The 16891-nt window shown below is 33.5% G+C and overlaps 1 protein-coding gene across 8 annotated transcripts in view; it reads right to left on the minus strand.

Annotated features, from left to right (window-relative positions):
* LOC128230092 (oxysterol-binding protein-related protein 8-like) overlaps positions 1 to 16891 on the minus strand; it is a 118632-nt gene that overhangs the window by 82168 nt on the left and 19573 nt on the right. Inside the window, exon 1 of one of the 8 annotated variants that reach the window (XM_052942094.1) lies at positions 12962 to 13022. The exons of 6 other annotated variants lie outside the window; for them this stretch is intronic. In XM_052942094.1, coding sequence (XP_052798054.1) covers positions 12962 to 13007 — 46 coding nt within the window. In that variant the 5' untranslated portion in view covers positions 13008 to 13022. Of the gene's footprint in view, positions 1 to 4391; positions 4453 to 12961; positions 13023 to 16891 lie in introns of those variants that run through there. One more of the 8 variants, XM_052942095.1, reaches the window with a different exon arrangement.

Below are 16891 nucleotides of genomic sequence, written 5' to 3' on the forward strand. Positions count from 1 at the left end.
GGGTCATGGGTGCAGGCATTGTCAAGTTATCACACAGACAAGCTTTTTGTGTTCAAGGTCACTGTGACCTTTTACCCAATGACCCCTACAATCTACAGCGGTCATCTTCAGGTCAGGCCCAACCCCCAAGTCAAGTTTGAGGACTATGGGTGCAGGCATTGTCGAGTTATCACTCAATTGAAAGAATATTTTCACATTCAAGGTCACTTATAATCGCATTTACCTTTGACCCAATGACTCCTAAAATCAATAGGGGTCATCTACTCTGCCCAGGCCCAGCCTCCAAGTTTGATGATCATAGGTTCAGGCATTGTTGAGATATCACTGGGAGAAGCTTTGTTAACCTTTCTGCATTAAAGGTCAACGTGACCTAGAACTTAGGCCAAATGACCCCCAAAATCTAAAGGGGTCATCAACTAGTCAGACCCAACCTTCACACCAAGTCAGCAAACTTGACATGAATGTTGGGCATGACCAGTAGATGACCCCTATTGATTATAGGGGTCATCAGGTCAAAGGTCAACATGACCTTTAATGGTAAAAGGATTTTAAAGCTTGACCGAGTGATAACTCAACAACGCCTAGACCTATGGTCATCAAACTTGACATGAAGGTTGGGCCTGGCCGGTAGATGACCCCTATTGATTTTAGGTGTCATTGGGTCAAATGTCAAGGTCACAGTGATCTTGAATGATAACAGGTTGTCTGAGTGATAACTCAACAATGCCTGCACCCATGGCCCTCAAACTTGACTTGGAGGTTGGGCCTGTCCAGTAGATGACCCCTATTGATTTTGGGGGTCATCGGGCCAAAGGTGAAGGTCACAGTGACCTTGAATGATAAAATTCTGTCTGAGTGATAATTCGACAATGCCTGCACCCATGACCTTCAACTATGACATGGAGGCTGGGACTAACCAGTCGATGACCACTATTGATTTTAGGGCTCTTCAGGCCAAAGGTCAATGTAACAGTGACCTTTAATGATAAAAGGTTGTCTTAGTGGTAACTCGACAATGCCTGCACCCATGGCCCTCAAACTTGACTTAGAGGTTGGGCCTGATCAGTAATGACCCCTATTAATTTTGGGAGTCATCCAGATAAAGGTCAATGTCACAGTGACCTTGAAGGCAAACTTAAAAATTCCATGACCTATGGTCATTAAACCTAACATGAAGGTTGGTCCTGACTAGTAGATGACCCCTTTTGATTTTGGGGGTCATCTGGCCAAAGTTCAAGGTCACAGTGACCTTTAATGGGAAAAAGTAAACAAACCTTCTTCCAGTGATATCTCAACAATGCCTGGACCTATGATCATCAAACTTGACATGGAGGCTGGCCTTGACCAGTAGATGTCCCCTATTGATTTGAGGGGTCATCGGGTCAAAGGTCAAAGTCACAGTGACCTTGAATGCGAAAATGTTCTTTGAGAAATAACTCAACAATGCCTGCACCTATGGCCCTCAAACTTGACTTGGGGGTTGGGCTTGACCAGTAGATGACCCCTTTTATTTCAGGGGTCATCAGGTCAAAGGTCACAGTGACCTTGAATGCAAAAATGTTCTTTGAGTGATAACTCGACAATACCTGCACCCATAGTCCTCAAACTTGACTTGGGGGTTGGGCCTGACCTGATTATAATAAACTTGTCAAAAGTTTGTATCTATTCCAACACACCTTTATCCATAATAACAGGCTAAAACAAATATGCTTAGATATGAAATGAAAAACAAACACCTTTCAGCAAATAAAGCAGAAATGGAAATAAAACATTTGGGAAGCTGAGTTCAGTCTTAATTAAGTTGTTTCTTCATACTCAGTCTTTAGTTGTTCTTTCATCAAGACAGAATGCAGCATTTAATTTTTTCATCAAGACACAATGCAGTCATTAATTCTTTCATACAGACTGAATGTAGCCTTAAATTCTTTCATACAGACAATATGCAGTCATAAATTCTTTCATAAAGACAGAATGCAGTCTTAAATTCTTTCATACAAACAGAATTAGCTGCCTTAAATTATTTCACACAGACACAATGCAGCCTAAAATTCTTTCATACAGACACAAATTTAATAAAATTGAAGCCTTAAATTCTTTCATAAAGACACAATGCAGCCTTAAATTCTTTCATAAAGACACAATGCAGCCTTAAATTCTTTCATAAAGACACAATGCAGCCTTAAATTCTTTCATAAAGACACAATGCAGCCTTAAATTCTTTCATAAAGACACAATGCAGCCTTAAATTCTTTCATACAGACACAATGCAGCCTTAAATTCTTTCATAAAGACACAATGCAGCCTTAAATTCTTTCATACAGACACAATGCAGCCTTAAATTCTTTCATAAAGACAATATGCAGTCATAAATTCTTACATTATTTTTTTTAAAAGATAGAATGCAGACTCAAATAATTTCGTACGGATAGAATGCAGCCTCAAATTCTGCAATACAGGCAGAACAGAATGCAGCCTAAATTACTGCAATACAAACAGGATGCAGCCTCAAATTCTGCAATACAAACAGTATGCAGCCTCAAATTATACAAAACAGACAGAATGCAGTATTAAATTATTTCATAAAGACAGAACGCAGCTTTAAATTATTTCATAAAGACAGAATGCAGCTTAAATTATTTCATACAGACAGAATGCAGCCTTAAATTATTTCATAGACACAGAATGCAGCCTTAAATTTTTTCATAGACACAGAATGCAGCCTTAAATTTTTAGTGGATCAACACTTGGCCGGCACCTATTCAATAATAGACAAGGTATGCAAATATGAGAGTTTTAAAGGGGCTGTACTCCGTATGATAAAATAGCGAAAAAAAAGAAAATTGTTGAAAACTGTCATAAACTTGGTATCGATGTGTACAATGCATTGAAACTTACTAACGGAAGTACCACATAGTTTACAACTTATTTATTTTTTCACAGTTTTTTATAGCTTAAATATTCCAAGGGTAAAGCCTTCGTAGCACAGTGGATACAACACTGGACTGCAATTTTGGCGAACACCGGTGTCTGACTCAAAATTTTTTTTTCTGGTATTTTTTTTACAATTATGATATTAAAGAGTAAAACATTTTATGAAATAATTGTCCCGAGATTCGTTACAGAACAAAACTTTTTGGGTGCCAATCTGGTGTACAGTCCCTTTTAAGTCTTGAAAACCCTTTTCACCCAACTATCAGAATGCTTCTTAAAAAGCAACATGTAACCAACAGTATAAATTATTCATCACTAATCACCCTTAGTCCATTTTATTTGTGAAGACAAAGTCTGTGGATTTGATAAATATTTCCACAGAAAATGACACTAATCCAATAATGTTCCCCAAATAACAGAAATAATGACACAAAATCAGCGATAACAGCACTAACCAAGTATTATCTTCCTGCGACTATCTACCTTCCTCTAAGAAAAAAGGCAACCCAATAAATATTGTGAATATTGATGAAGCCAGTGGTACCACACAGTATAATAAACATTGCCTTAAAACAAGCATGGTAAACACACAAAGCTTGCGAAGCTTTCATCTTTCTACCAAATCTAAATCCATTGTTTTTCAACTCAATGATTTTCCTTACATCTCCGCTATAAGTTTTCGCATGAGACCGATAAGACCATCAAAAGTGACTTATACCTGATTCCACTCTGTCTAATTAAATTGATTTCCACTTTTAAATAAAATGGTCATATTTTTTCACAACTTTTACAGACTGACACTTCTGGCAGGCTTTTTAATACTTCCGAAATAAAACTGAAAACATTCCACAGTTAAGGTTTTTTTCAGATTTTAATTCAGGTAATGACTTTAGAGTTTAAAGCATGCATGCTTTTATGTTGTATAAATAACAATCCTATAAAGAATTAAGTTTTAACATTCCAACGTTGTGTATTTTGAAAGTTTAATGCATGTGACAATTTTAGTTGAAGTATATAAACAATATCTTAATATAGCCACTGCCAAAAAAATTAAGTAATTAAGCTGATAAGGCCAAAAATAAAATGGTTTGGTTATAGGCTTACATCCTTTAAAAAAAAGTATAAAGTTTTAGAGTTCTTAGTGAAAATCCCAAATTGTCCTACAACTTTAATCGGACACAATGTGCACTTAAAATTTAACCTAAGTGCTGGTCAATCAGGGGCCATAATTTGTATTTAGGATGATATGGAGTTGTGTAATTTAATTGTGTGACAGTCCTGAACATTTGTGTAAAGTTTGAAGTGAATATAATGAATGGAGTTATAAACAAAAATGCCAACTTGCCCTAAAATTTTAACCAACCACTGACGCAGACACAGACACTGTGTAGTATAGCCCTCCTTATTCTTCGAATAGTGGAGCTAAATATATCAGAATTGAAAACATCATATCAATTTACCTGTACCAGTGGAATAACTCCTCCTCTTGTTTTCTGCTAACTCCATGGATTTTTTTCTCACCAGCTTAAAGCTGGGACTCTTTGACAACTTAAACATAGCTTGCTAAAGCTTTTAGTTAATTAAGTGTGACATCAATTATAATATTACTCCAGGCTCGCATTAACAGTTTTGTTATCACAAAATCATTACATGTCCCTACATTTCTGTTGAAATTAACGGGAATGAGTGTGTCAAATCCTGTAGAACCATCATTTAGTTTCCCATAACAAGTCAACAAGTTACATTAACATCCTTTAATAATTTATGATTCTTAGATTCTTCTGCATAAATTTCCAACGCAAACAAGACGCAATGTGCGAAAACATCTTCTGGGGAACACCATTTATAGATTCTGAATTTCAGAGAATTTTCTGAACAATTTTCATCCAATTATCCAGAAAAGAAACATCCATTTATTTGTGTTAACTTCCAAATGGAATAAGTGTCAATGAGAGACAAAATCTTCAAGTAAATATCATTAATTTCGATAGATTCTGATGTTCCAACAATTTCCAGGACATTTAAATTGTCATCCAATTATCCAAAAGAAACTTCCATTTATTTGTATAAATTGTCAAAACTAATGACAGCCAATAAGTGCTACGCTATTCCAGCAAACAACTATATTTTTTTTTTGTATGGTTTCCTAAATCTTTTCAAGAATTTTCCGGATGTAATCCAAAATAAACTTCCAGCAATCCATCAAAGTCCTCCTCCTCCAATTTTATACAATAACACAATAACTAGCCTTCCATTTGGAATACTTCGCACAATAGCAATTTCACCATATTTGTTCCCCAAAAATCAAAGATTAATATATTCTTCCTAGAATCCAATTTAATGGATGTAATCTATGGATAAGAGTGATGTTTCTTGTATTGTTTCCTTCCTTCCTGGAAATAAAATTGGCTGAAGTGTCCACAAATATTTACAATTAAAACCTATTTCAATGCAACCAGACTGTCTAATAATTGTGCTTTTGAGTTGAGCTGAGTTAAAGACAATTTTGACAAAGAAATACCAACCAGACTACTGATGGAGCCAATGTTTGTTCTCTGATGGTTTAGACTAATTATGCTTTTCAGTCGAGTTAAAGACAATTTTGGCAAAGAAATACCCAACTGACCGAGTCGATGTTTGTTCCTTGATGGTTTAGAGTAATTATGCTTTTCAGTTGAGTTAAAGACAATTTTGGCAAAGAAATACCAGACTACTGATGGAGCCAATGTTTGTTCTTTGATGGTTTATAGTAATTATGCTTTTTAGTTGAGTTAAAGACAATTTTGACAAAGAAATACCAACCAGACTACCGATGGAGCCAATGTTTGTTCTTTGATGGTTTATAGTAATTATGCTTTTTAGTTGAGTTAAAGACAATTTTGACAAAGAAATACCAGACTACTGATGGAGCCAAAGTTTGTTCTTTGATGGTTTATAGTAATTATCCTTTTTAGTTGAGTTTAAAAGACAATTTCGGCAAAGAAATACCAGACTACTGATGGAGCCAATGTAACATTCATCAATGCTGCTTTGCCATATGATATCATATTGACAACAATGATGTTTTTTTTTTTAAAGCATTCAATGAGGCAGTGAACATGTCTGATACTATACAAACCAAACCTCCAGTCATGCTAATAATGCTTTTAATAAAGATCTTATCGTTTTGTTGCATCAGTTTGTTGCAAATAATTGCTGCAAAATAACCTCGAATGTGCACCAGGATAGTAAACTGCAATACAAATTGTATTTATTTTTTCAAAATAACAGTTTTCAAATGAACTTTTTCATAAAATTTGAAATAAACTCTGGAACAGTTTTTATATTCTCACATTGGTTTTGAAAATCAGTATAATGACTTTGATGTCCAGATGATGTCAATTGATTGAAGTAATGAGCAGACAATGCGAATGTCCGTCGGACAGTCGGACATGTCCGGTATATTTCCATTTTGACCGACGAAACTTTTGTTTTGGTCGGTCACAATGTCCGGTGAAAAATTACAGTCAGCACCGTTTAATTTTCGGAAAATTTACTTTCAGTTTCTAAATCAATGTTCAGAGTTATTTTTAACTATTATATCATGATTATTCAGCGTGTTAATCCGTGTATCACTATTTGTAAACCCTGTTTCGACATGTTTCCGTAAAAGCCGATAAAACGCGTAAGTTTCCGATTTCAGCTCGTACTATAATACTTTTATTTTACGGAAATGTTCAGAAATTACAAAATGTATTTATTTTCGGCGAAGTGGTTCCCAGCAATCGTGTTAATTTAAATATGATGATTAATATACCGAGCTGACTTTCTTTCCGCTCTGTTTAACATTGCCAATAACAAGAAATCTACTTTCGTTTTTGCATAAATGTTGTGCCCGAGTTTGACTTGTACAACAATTTGTTACATTTTATAACTGTACTGTATCTTTAATTTAAAGATAAATTAAAAGAGTAAGATCTAGCTGTTCCATGGGTAGGCGAACCAGATATGAGTTTTTTTTGGGAGGCAAGGGAAGAAAAAAATTATGACATAAGATTCGAATATTGATTTTTTTTTTACATGATGTTTAGCTTTTTTTGTAGAGGCTTAAAATCAAGGTTTAGGCTGATGTAACCGAATACTGTTTGTAACATTGCGACAGGTAAAAATTTGTTGCGACAGGTAAACTTTAAGTGTTTACCTGTCGCAATGTCCTGTGAAGGAGAAAAAGTTTTCGCGTTGTCTGAATGAGTTGATAATGCAGCCAGGGAAGAGAAATTTCATTCAATATCATGTAAGCTTTTTTATTTAAAAAATATAATTCTGCAGTTAGTCACTCCTGCAGCGCTGGAGGCCAACACATAATAGAAGAGACTGATATGGATAGAACAGTGGTTTTATACCCTGCCATAACTACAAAGAGAAAATGTACGCCTGGGTAATCACATTATTTTTCGAAACAATATTCAATTTGATCTACATATGCAGTAAATGCTCCTATGTACAATCTCCACAATTACTGTTTTTTGCCCATTGATCTGCAAGACGGGCGTTATTCTATCAATTATACGCTGGTGGCTTTATGTTCCTTTTGCCAACAGAATAAAACAAACACTTCTAGTAAGCCAGACAAACGCAGATCTTTTTAAGGTTGTCTGCAAAACTTTCGGTCAAAAATAAAATAGGGTTTATAGTCCAGCAGTCTTTGATAGGGATGTTGTAATAACTGGTTTTAAAATTAAATCACTTAAAATACACGTCAAAAACTTGAATCAAATCAATCGCCTTAATCATTTTTTTTCTTTCACAGTGCTAAATATAAATCTTACAATATACAAATATAAATCTTACAATATACAATTCTGCACAATTTCTTTGAATTGATTTGCAAATGAATAGTTGAAGCATGACGCAAAATAGCCATATTGCTTGAAATATTTCTTACTAACATATCATCTTGATTTCCCTAGATAAACATTACTATGTAAATATCAGTTTGTCAGCTGTATATCTTTTCTCATGACAGACGAAGGCACCGTATAGGTCCTGCCAGACACACCGGGCAAGTCATTTTGTCTGTTAATTAGATAATTTGTTTTTAACCATAAAAGTCCTTTGTAACCATATTGATTTCCCTAGGTAAAATTCAGTGATTATTTTCGTTTTTAAACAAATTAACTAAGTATGCAGGTGCACATAAGAATAAACAATCGTTATCCAGAAATAGACCTACACCCATTGCACTGTATTTTGGGTATCCATGCCTTAAAGCTGCACTCTGACAGATGGACCATTTTGACAACTTTTTTTATTTTTGTCCTAGAATAAGCCAATTTTTGAGCAAATGTCAGACAACCAGTGATATAAGACTACTGACAAAGGATCAGATTCAGTCCGCCCGGTTAGCTCAGTCGGTAGAGCGTTGGACTGTTAATCGGACAACCCGGGTTCGATTCCCGGGCGGACCAGGTCACTTCTGTTGTGATAGGTTATGAAATCCTTTCTACGACCATTCGCACTGTACCACTGCCCCTGGCATGTATAGAAGTTGTCAGTTCCTTGCAGAAGTGAAGGCACCTAGTACTGGTTCACCGCCCAGGATAGGTGTGCGGTGGTTGAACTGTCACTCTGGGACCCTTCAATGTGCTCACGCCGGGACCCAGAGTATAAACTACTAACACCACCACCATCAGATTGCAGTTTTGTTTTATATGAACTGTCACCTTGCCTTAAAGGTCATGGCATGAAAAAGGTCAGGGGGCCAGATTGCGCTAGATTTATGTTGTTTTTATTGTATTTTTGTGTGGCAATTATAGGAATGGTGAATGTCTCGTTGTGTCCAATCACATCACTTAAAAATTTGTAAAGTATGTAGCTTTAAAAGTATTTCTATGAAACTTCATAGGAATGCTCCTTGTATGAGCAGTACGTAGTAAACCTGTGATTTGTAACCATAGCCACAAAACTTCAATTTTCGAACATATATATATATGAAAAACTGCCATCTGATATTTTGTCAACAGTCTTATATCATTGTTTTTCAGATATTTGCGCAAAAATACAAGCACTTTCCAAGGCATTTTTTTTTGTCAAAACGGTCAATCTGTGAGGGTGCAGCTTTAAATGACGTCATGTTAAAGTACATTGCATTTGCTTTAATTTATGGGAAACTAAATGGTAAATATCATAATATTTTTTTTTTATTATTATTATTTCAACAAAAACACAATCAAACAATAATCTCTTTATTAAGGTTTTTTTTAGTATATAAAAAAATATGTTTATGTAAATACACTGAAAAGAAGAAAGTATTTTCGTTCCACTAAATAATGCTCGAGCATCTTCAGGTGCAAGCCTGGAGGCTTATCATAATAATGCAATCATATTTTCTGTATACAGAAATAATAAAAAAATTGATATAAAATTACTTAAAATATAATCCCCTCTCTCCTTAACTTAATTTTGTGTTGTTTTCAAAGTGCTTTTACAAGCATTAATGTCTCTATAGCACACAAAAAAGTCATAAAAACTCTTCCCACCGCAAAAAGCTGCATGAGGAGTAATTATTAATCATCATTGTCTTTAGGATAAAAGCACTTAACTGTTTCGGGAGACAGTTTTAACTGTAACTGTTCAGAAAAGAATAAAGAAAATTTTCCAAGCACCTTTCTTTAATCATGTAATTTTGTTTTTCCAATTTTTTTTACACAATATACAATATTTTTCAAACCAGACTCCTTGCAAATAATGAAAATGTAGAAATGCAACAAAGGTTTCTTTAATTCGGAGACATGTCGTGTAAGATTGCTGATTGATGTCAAAATCAATTCTAGTTTATGTCAAACTGAATTATATTACATATTTCTCTCTGGTCTTATAATTTTTCCTGAAGATCATTTTTATAAATGATATACTCTTTCCAAGAATGTTGCCATTGAAATTGTAACAAATTATTAATATAAGGTGAAAGCTTAATTCTATTGGTTAAAGTTAAATTCAAAATTTGTTAAATATTCTTCTTTACATTATTTAAATAATTTGAGATGCACATTTGAATTTGTCCTTATCTTTAAAAAGCCAAATTAATGAACAAACCTGTATTCTTACATACCGTAATAAGAACAATATTATTTCAGATTTTTTTTTTACTAACCACTTTTTAAAAGTCAAAATAATGCATCAAAAAGTCACAAAATTCACCTCAATGTAAATCTTCCTGATTAAACTTGTCAAGAGTTTGTATCTATTCAAACATCTTTATCCATAATGACAGGCTAAAACAAATATGCTTAGATATGGAATGAAAAACAAACACTTTTCAGTAAATAAAGCAGAAATAGAAATAAAAAACATTGGGGAGGCAGACACATTGCAGTCTTAAATTGTTCTTAAATACAGACAGAGTTCAGTCTTAAGTTGATCTTTCATACATATACTAAGTTCAGTCTTAAGTTGTTCTTACAAAGAGACAGAGTACAGTTTTAAGTTGTTCTCACATACAGACAAAATTCAGTCTTATGTTTTCTTACATACAGACAGAGTTCAGTTTTAAGTTGTTCTTACATACAGACAGAGTTCTGTTTTAAGTTGTTCTTACATACAGACAGAGTTCTGTTTTATGTTGTTCTTACAAAGAGACAGAGTACAGTTTTAAGTTGTTCTCACATACAGACAAAATTCAGTCTTATGTTTTCTTACATACAGACAGAGTTCAGTTTTAAGTTGTTCTTACATACAGACAGAGTTCTGTTTTATGTTGTTTTTACATAGAGACAGAGTACAGTCCTAAGTTGATCTTTCATACAGACAGAGTTGACAGATAGAATGCAGCCTCAAATTCTGAAATACAGACATAATATAGCCTTAAATTATTTCATACAGGTAGAATGTAGCCTCAGTTTAATTAATACATACTGAATGCAGCCTTAAATTATTTCATACATACAGAATAAAGCATTAAAATATTTCATACATGCAGAATGCAGCCTTAAACTATTTCATACATACAGAATGCAGCCTTAAACTATTTCATACATACAGAATGCAGCATTAAACTATTTCATACATGCAGAATGCAGCCTTGAAATATTTCATACATACAGAATGCAGCATTAAACTATTTCATAAATGCAGAATGCAGCCTTGAAATATTTCATACATACAGAATGCAGCCTTGAAATATTTCATACATACTGAATGCCGCCTTGAAATATTTCATACATACAGAATGCAGCCTTGAAATAGTTCATACATACAGAATGCAGCCTTGAAATATTTCATTCATGCAGAATGAAGCCTTAAAATAGTTCATACATACAGAATGCAGCCTTGAAATATTTCATACATGCAGAATGAAGCCTTGAAATATTTTATACAGAATGCAGCCTTAAACTATTTCGCACATACAGAATGCAGCCTTGAAATATTTCATACATACTGAATGCAGCCTTGAAATATTTCATACATACTGAATGCAGCCTTAAACTATTTCATACATACAGAATGCAGCCTTGAAATATTTCATTCATGCAGAATGAAGCCTTAAAACAGTTCATACATACAGAATGAAGCCTTAAAATATTTCATACATACAGAATGTAGTTCTTTCATACATTATACAGAATGCAGCCTTAAAATATTTCATACATACAGAATGTAGTTCTTTCATACATATACAGAATGCAGCCCTAAAATATTTCATACATACGTACAGAATATAGTTCTTTTATACAGACAGAATGCAGCTTCAAATTATTTCATACAGATAGAATGCAGCCTTAAAGTTTTAGTGGATCAACACTTGGCACCCATTCCATTTTAAACATTGTATAAAATACGGGAGTTGTAGTCTCAAACCCTTTTCCACCATTTACTATCAGAATGCATCATGAAAATCATAAGGACAGTATAAATTATTCACCACTTCACCCTTAGTCCAATTTATCTGCCCAAGACAAAGTCCGTGGATTTGATAAATGTTTCCACAGAAATGACACTTATCCAATAATGTCCCCAAATAACAAAAATAATGACACAAAATCAGCGATAACAGCACTAACCAAGTATTATTTCCTGCGACTATCTACCTTCCTCTAAGAAAAAAGACAACCCAATAAATATTGTGAATATTGATGAAGCCAGCTCTACCACACAGTACAATAAACATTGCCTCAAAACAAGCATGGTAAACACACAAAGCTTGCGAAGCTTTCATCTTTCTACCAAATCCGAATCCATTGTTTTTCAACTCTTCAATTGATTTTCCTTACATCTGGGTTATAAGTTTTTCGCATGAGACCGATAAGACCATCAAAAGTGACTTATAACTGATTTCACTCTGTCTAATTGAATTGATTTCCGCTTTTAAATAAAATTGACATATTTTTTTCACAACTTTTACAGACTGACACTTCTGGCAGGCTTTTTGTTACTTCCGAAATAAAACTGAAAACATTCCGCAGTTAAGGTTTCTTCAGATTTTAATTCAGGTAATGACTTTAGAGTTAAGCAATGCATGCTTTAATGGTATAACAATCCTATAAAGAATTAAGTTTTAACATTCCAACGCTGTGTATTTTGAAAGTCTAATGCATGTGACAATTTTAGTTGAAGTATATAAACAATATCTTAATATAGCCACTGCCAAAAAAATAAGTAATTAAGCTGATAAGGCCAAAAATAAAATGGTTTGGTTATAGGCTAACATACTTTAAAAAAACAACAGGAAAGTAGAGTTTAAGAGTGAAAATCTAAAATTGTCTTACAACTTTAACCTAACACAATGTGCACTAAAAATTTAAACTAAGTTCTGGAGTCAATCAAGGGGCCATAATTTGTATTTAGGATGATATGGAGTTATGTAACTTAATTGTGTGATAGCCCTGAGGATCTTTGTATCAGCATGAAGTGAATTAAATGAATGGTATAGGAGTTATAAGTGAAAACACAAACTTGCCCTAAAACTTTAACCGGACACCAACACAGACACAGATGCTGATGCTGGGGTTAGTAGTATAGCCCTCCTTATTCTTCATATCGTTGAGCAAGTTACCTGTACCAGTAGAATAACTCCTTCTCTTGTTTTCCGCTAACTCCATGGAATTTTTTCTCACCAGCTTAAAGCTGAGACTCTTTGACAACTTAAACATAGGTTGTTAAAGCTTTTAGTTAATTAAGTGTCACATCAATATAATACTCCAGCTTGCATTAACAATTTTGTTATCACAGAATTATTACATGTCCCTACATTTATGTAGAAAGTTTCAGAGGGAATGAGTGTGTCAAATCCTGCAGAACCATCATTTATAGTTTCCCATACAAGTCCACAAGTCACATTATCATCCTTTAATAATTTATGATTCTTATATTCTTCTGCATAAATTCCAAAAGCAAACAAGAGGCAATGTGCAAAAACATCTTCTGGGAAAAGCCATTTATAGATTCTTACTTTCAGAGAATTTTCTAAACAATTTTCACCCAATTATCCAGAAAAGAAACATCCATTTATTTGTGTTAACTTCCAAATGGAATGAGTGCCAATGAGCGACAAAATCTTCAAGTAAACAAGTCTATTTCATTAGCTTCTGACATTCCAGGAGTTTCCAGGACATTTAAATTGTCATCAAATCATCCTAAAAGAAACTTCCATATATTTGTTTCAATTGTCAAAACTAATGAGAGCCAATAAGTGCAACATAATTCCAGTAAACAATCATATTTGTACTTGCATAGTTTCCTAAATCTTTCCAAGAATTTTCCGGACATTATCCAAAATAAACTTCCAGCAATTCATCAAAGTCCTCCTCCTCCAATTTTATACAATAACTAGCCTTCCAACTGTTAAATCATCAAATTTGGAATACTGCGCACAATAGCAATTTCATCATATTTGTTCCCCAAAAATCCAAGATTAATATATCTGTCACCGTGTGACTTTCTCTTTCAAATTCTGTTAGAAAAATTATTGTCTTTTTTTTGGTTACATCTTATTTTTCTATGATATTTATTTTCATAATTTCCTAAAGAGACTTCTGTCAGTCATTCTAATTGCAATAGAGTGTTTTGACATTTCTGATAAGATTTTACTGCTTCCTCTTCTTAATTATTATCAGTTAATTATCTCAGATCATAGTCATAAACCTTACTCTTTGAGACTTTGACACTTCTCAATTTTCTCAGACTTAATCTAATTGTAAATTTTATTTTGACAATAATTATTTTTGAGTGACACTTTCTAAAATCTTCGATCATTATCTTTTTATTACTTAATTCTGATTGGTAACTTCTACTCTTTAAGTTAGTATATAAGTATGTACATTTTTCATCTAGGGAGGAGAAATATATACATTAGAGATACATATAAACTAGGAACTTTGTACTTCTTCTTTTACTAAGGAAATATCTTTGAACTACTTTTTTTTGTGACTATATAATTAATTCACTTACTTCCATAACTTAATATATCACATGGACTATTGAATGTTTCTTGTTGAATAAGTCTTTGGATTTATCTTTGTTAACTATTCAACTTAAATGTGGAATTAATAAAGAACCAACTTTTAAACATCTTAATTGGACTTGAGTTGTTAATCAAAGTGAACCATTAAACGTGATCTGAACTTAAACGGTAACTCGCAGTTGTGCCAGCTAATTCCCCTGCACGTGCCCCTTAGACAGTGTAGCTCGGGCTCGGTGACCACCCCTACTATACCGGAGTGTATATACTGGCCCGTTCCCGACGCTGCACGACATAACTGGGGTGCGCGGTGCCATATCCTTCCAAGAATCCAATAAAATGGATGTTCTATGGATGAGAGTGATGGTTCGTGTATTGTTCCATTCTTTTCTGGAAGTAATTTTGTCGAAGGGTCTGCAAATATTTTCATTTAAAACCTATATATTTCTTTGCAACTGGACTGTCTAATAATTATGCTTTTGAGTTGAGTTGAGTTAAAAAGACAATTTTGGCAAAGAAATACCAGACTACTGATGGAGAAAATGTACGTTCCTTGGCGGTTTAATAATTATGCTTTTAAGTTGTTCCTCAACACTGCTTTGCTGTATGATATCATATTGACAACAGTGATGCATTGTTTTTTATGCACTGACGGAGGCAGTGAGCATGCCTGTTTGTATACAAACCTCCAGTCATGCTAATGCGAATTAACCCATAAAGTGCTCCAGGGTAATAAACTGCAAAACAATTTGTATTTTTTTTCTTCAAAATAATAGTCTTCAAATTTATTTTTTCATAAAATTTGTAATATGCCCCTGGAACTGTCTATATATTCTTGCAACAGTTTTGAAGATCGATATAACGATGCTGATGTTAGTTGATGTCAATTGATTAAAGTAACAAGTTGATGATTCAGTCAGGGTAAAATAACGTTCAATATCATGCAAGCTTTTTATTTAAAAAAAATAAATTCTGCAGTTAGTCACTCCTGCAGCGCTGGAGGCCGAGACATGAAAGCAGAGACTGCATGATAAGGATGGATTAGTGGTTTTAAGCACTGCCATAACTACAAAGAGAAAAAGTACGCCCGGGTAATCACATTACTTTTCGAAACAATATTCAATTGTTCTACATATGCAAGTTAATGCTCCTACAAGCATTATCTCCACGATGTACGACCAGGCAATCACATTATTTTTCGAAACAATATTTAATTTGATCTACATAATGCCAGTAAATGCTCCTACGTACAATCTCCATAATAATTTTTTTGCCCATTGATCTGCTTAGCAAGACAGGCCTAAATATTCATTATTCGCTGGTGGCTTTATGTTCCTTTTGCCAACAGAATAAAACAACTACGTCTAAGTAAGCCAGACAAATGCAGATCTTTTTATGGTTGTCTACAAAACTTTCGGTCAAAATTAAATAGGGTTAATAGTCCTGCAGTCTTTAAAGCTTCACTCTCACAGATTTACCATTTTTACTTTTTTATTTTTTGTCTTGGAAAGAGCAAAATTTTGCGTAAATTTCTGCAAACCAATGATATAAGATTGCTGACAAAAAGTCAGATCGTAGATTTTCATATTTCCGTTCGAAAATTAATGTTTTATGGCTGAAACTAACAGTTTAAGAAATATGCATAAAACATCAATTTTTGAACTTAAATATAAAATTTTGCGATATAATTTTTTGTCAGCAGTCTTATATAACTGGTTTCCATGGATTTTCGCATAAATTGGCTTGTTCCAAGACAAAAAATAAAATTTAATAGGGATGTTGTAACCGACTCAAGTGGAATTTGCAGATTCTAGATTCACAAGGTTCAAGCCGATGAAATTCATAATCTGGAAAAATTCACAAGAGTTGAATATAACATACTGGATCAAAATGTCATTTTAAATTTAGATACATGACTGGTTTAAATTAATCACTTAAAATACAGGTCATATATAATTTGCATTTTATTGATTCACTTTTTTGTTTAATAACACCACTTTAACATCGCACAATGATATTTTTCATATGTATTTAATAAATGATAACAATATTGCCCACTTTATATGACAATAGGGAATTGAAAAAAAGGTTTTTACCAAAATCTAATTGAATAAAAAAGGGGAAATCCCTTTTCTAATTATTGTCATTTTGGTTAAACATCTTCTGCTTCATAATAATTTCGTTTTCAATAATCGTTCCAAGGAGACATTTGCAAAAACTTGAGTCAAATCAATTGCATTAATTTTTTTTTATCTTTCACAGTGCTAAATATAAATCTTACAATATACAATTCCGCAGAATTTCTTTGAATTGATTTGCAAATGAATATAGTCGAAGCATGACATAAAATAGGCATATTGCTTGAAATATTTCTTACTAACATTTCATCTTGATTTCCCTAGATAAACATTACTATGTTAATAACAGTTTGTCAGCTGTAAATCTTTCCTCATGACAGATGAAGGCACTGTATATGTCCTACCAGACACACCGGGCAAGTCAGTTTGTCTGTTAATTAAACAACTT

Source organism: Mya arenaria, chromosome 4, assembly GCF_026914265.1.
Source record: "Mya arenaria isolate MELC-2E11 chromosome 4, ASM2691426v1".
Lineage (NCBI taxonomy): Eukaryota > Metazoa > Mollusca > Bivalvia > Myida > Myidae > Mya > Mya arenaria.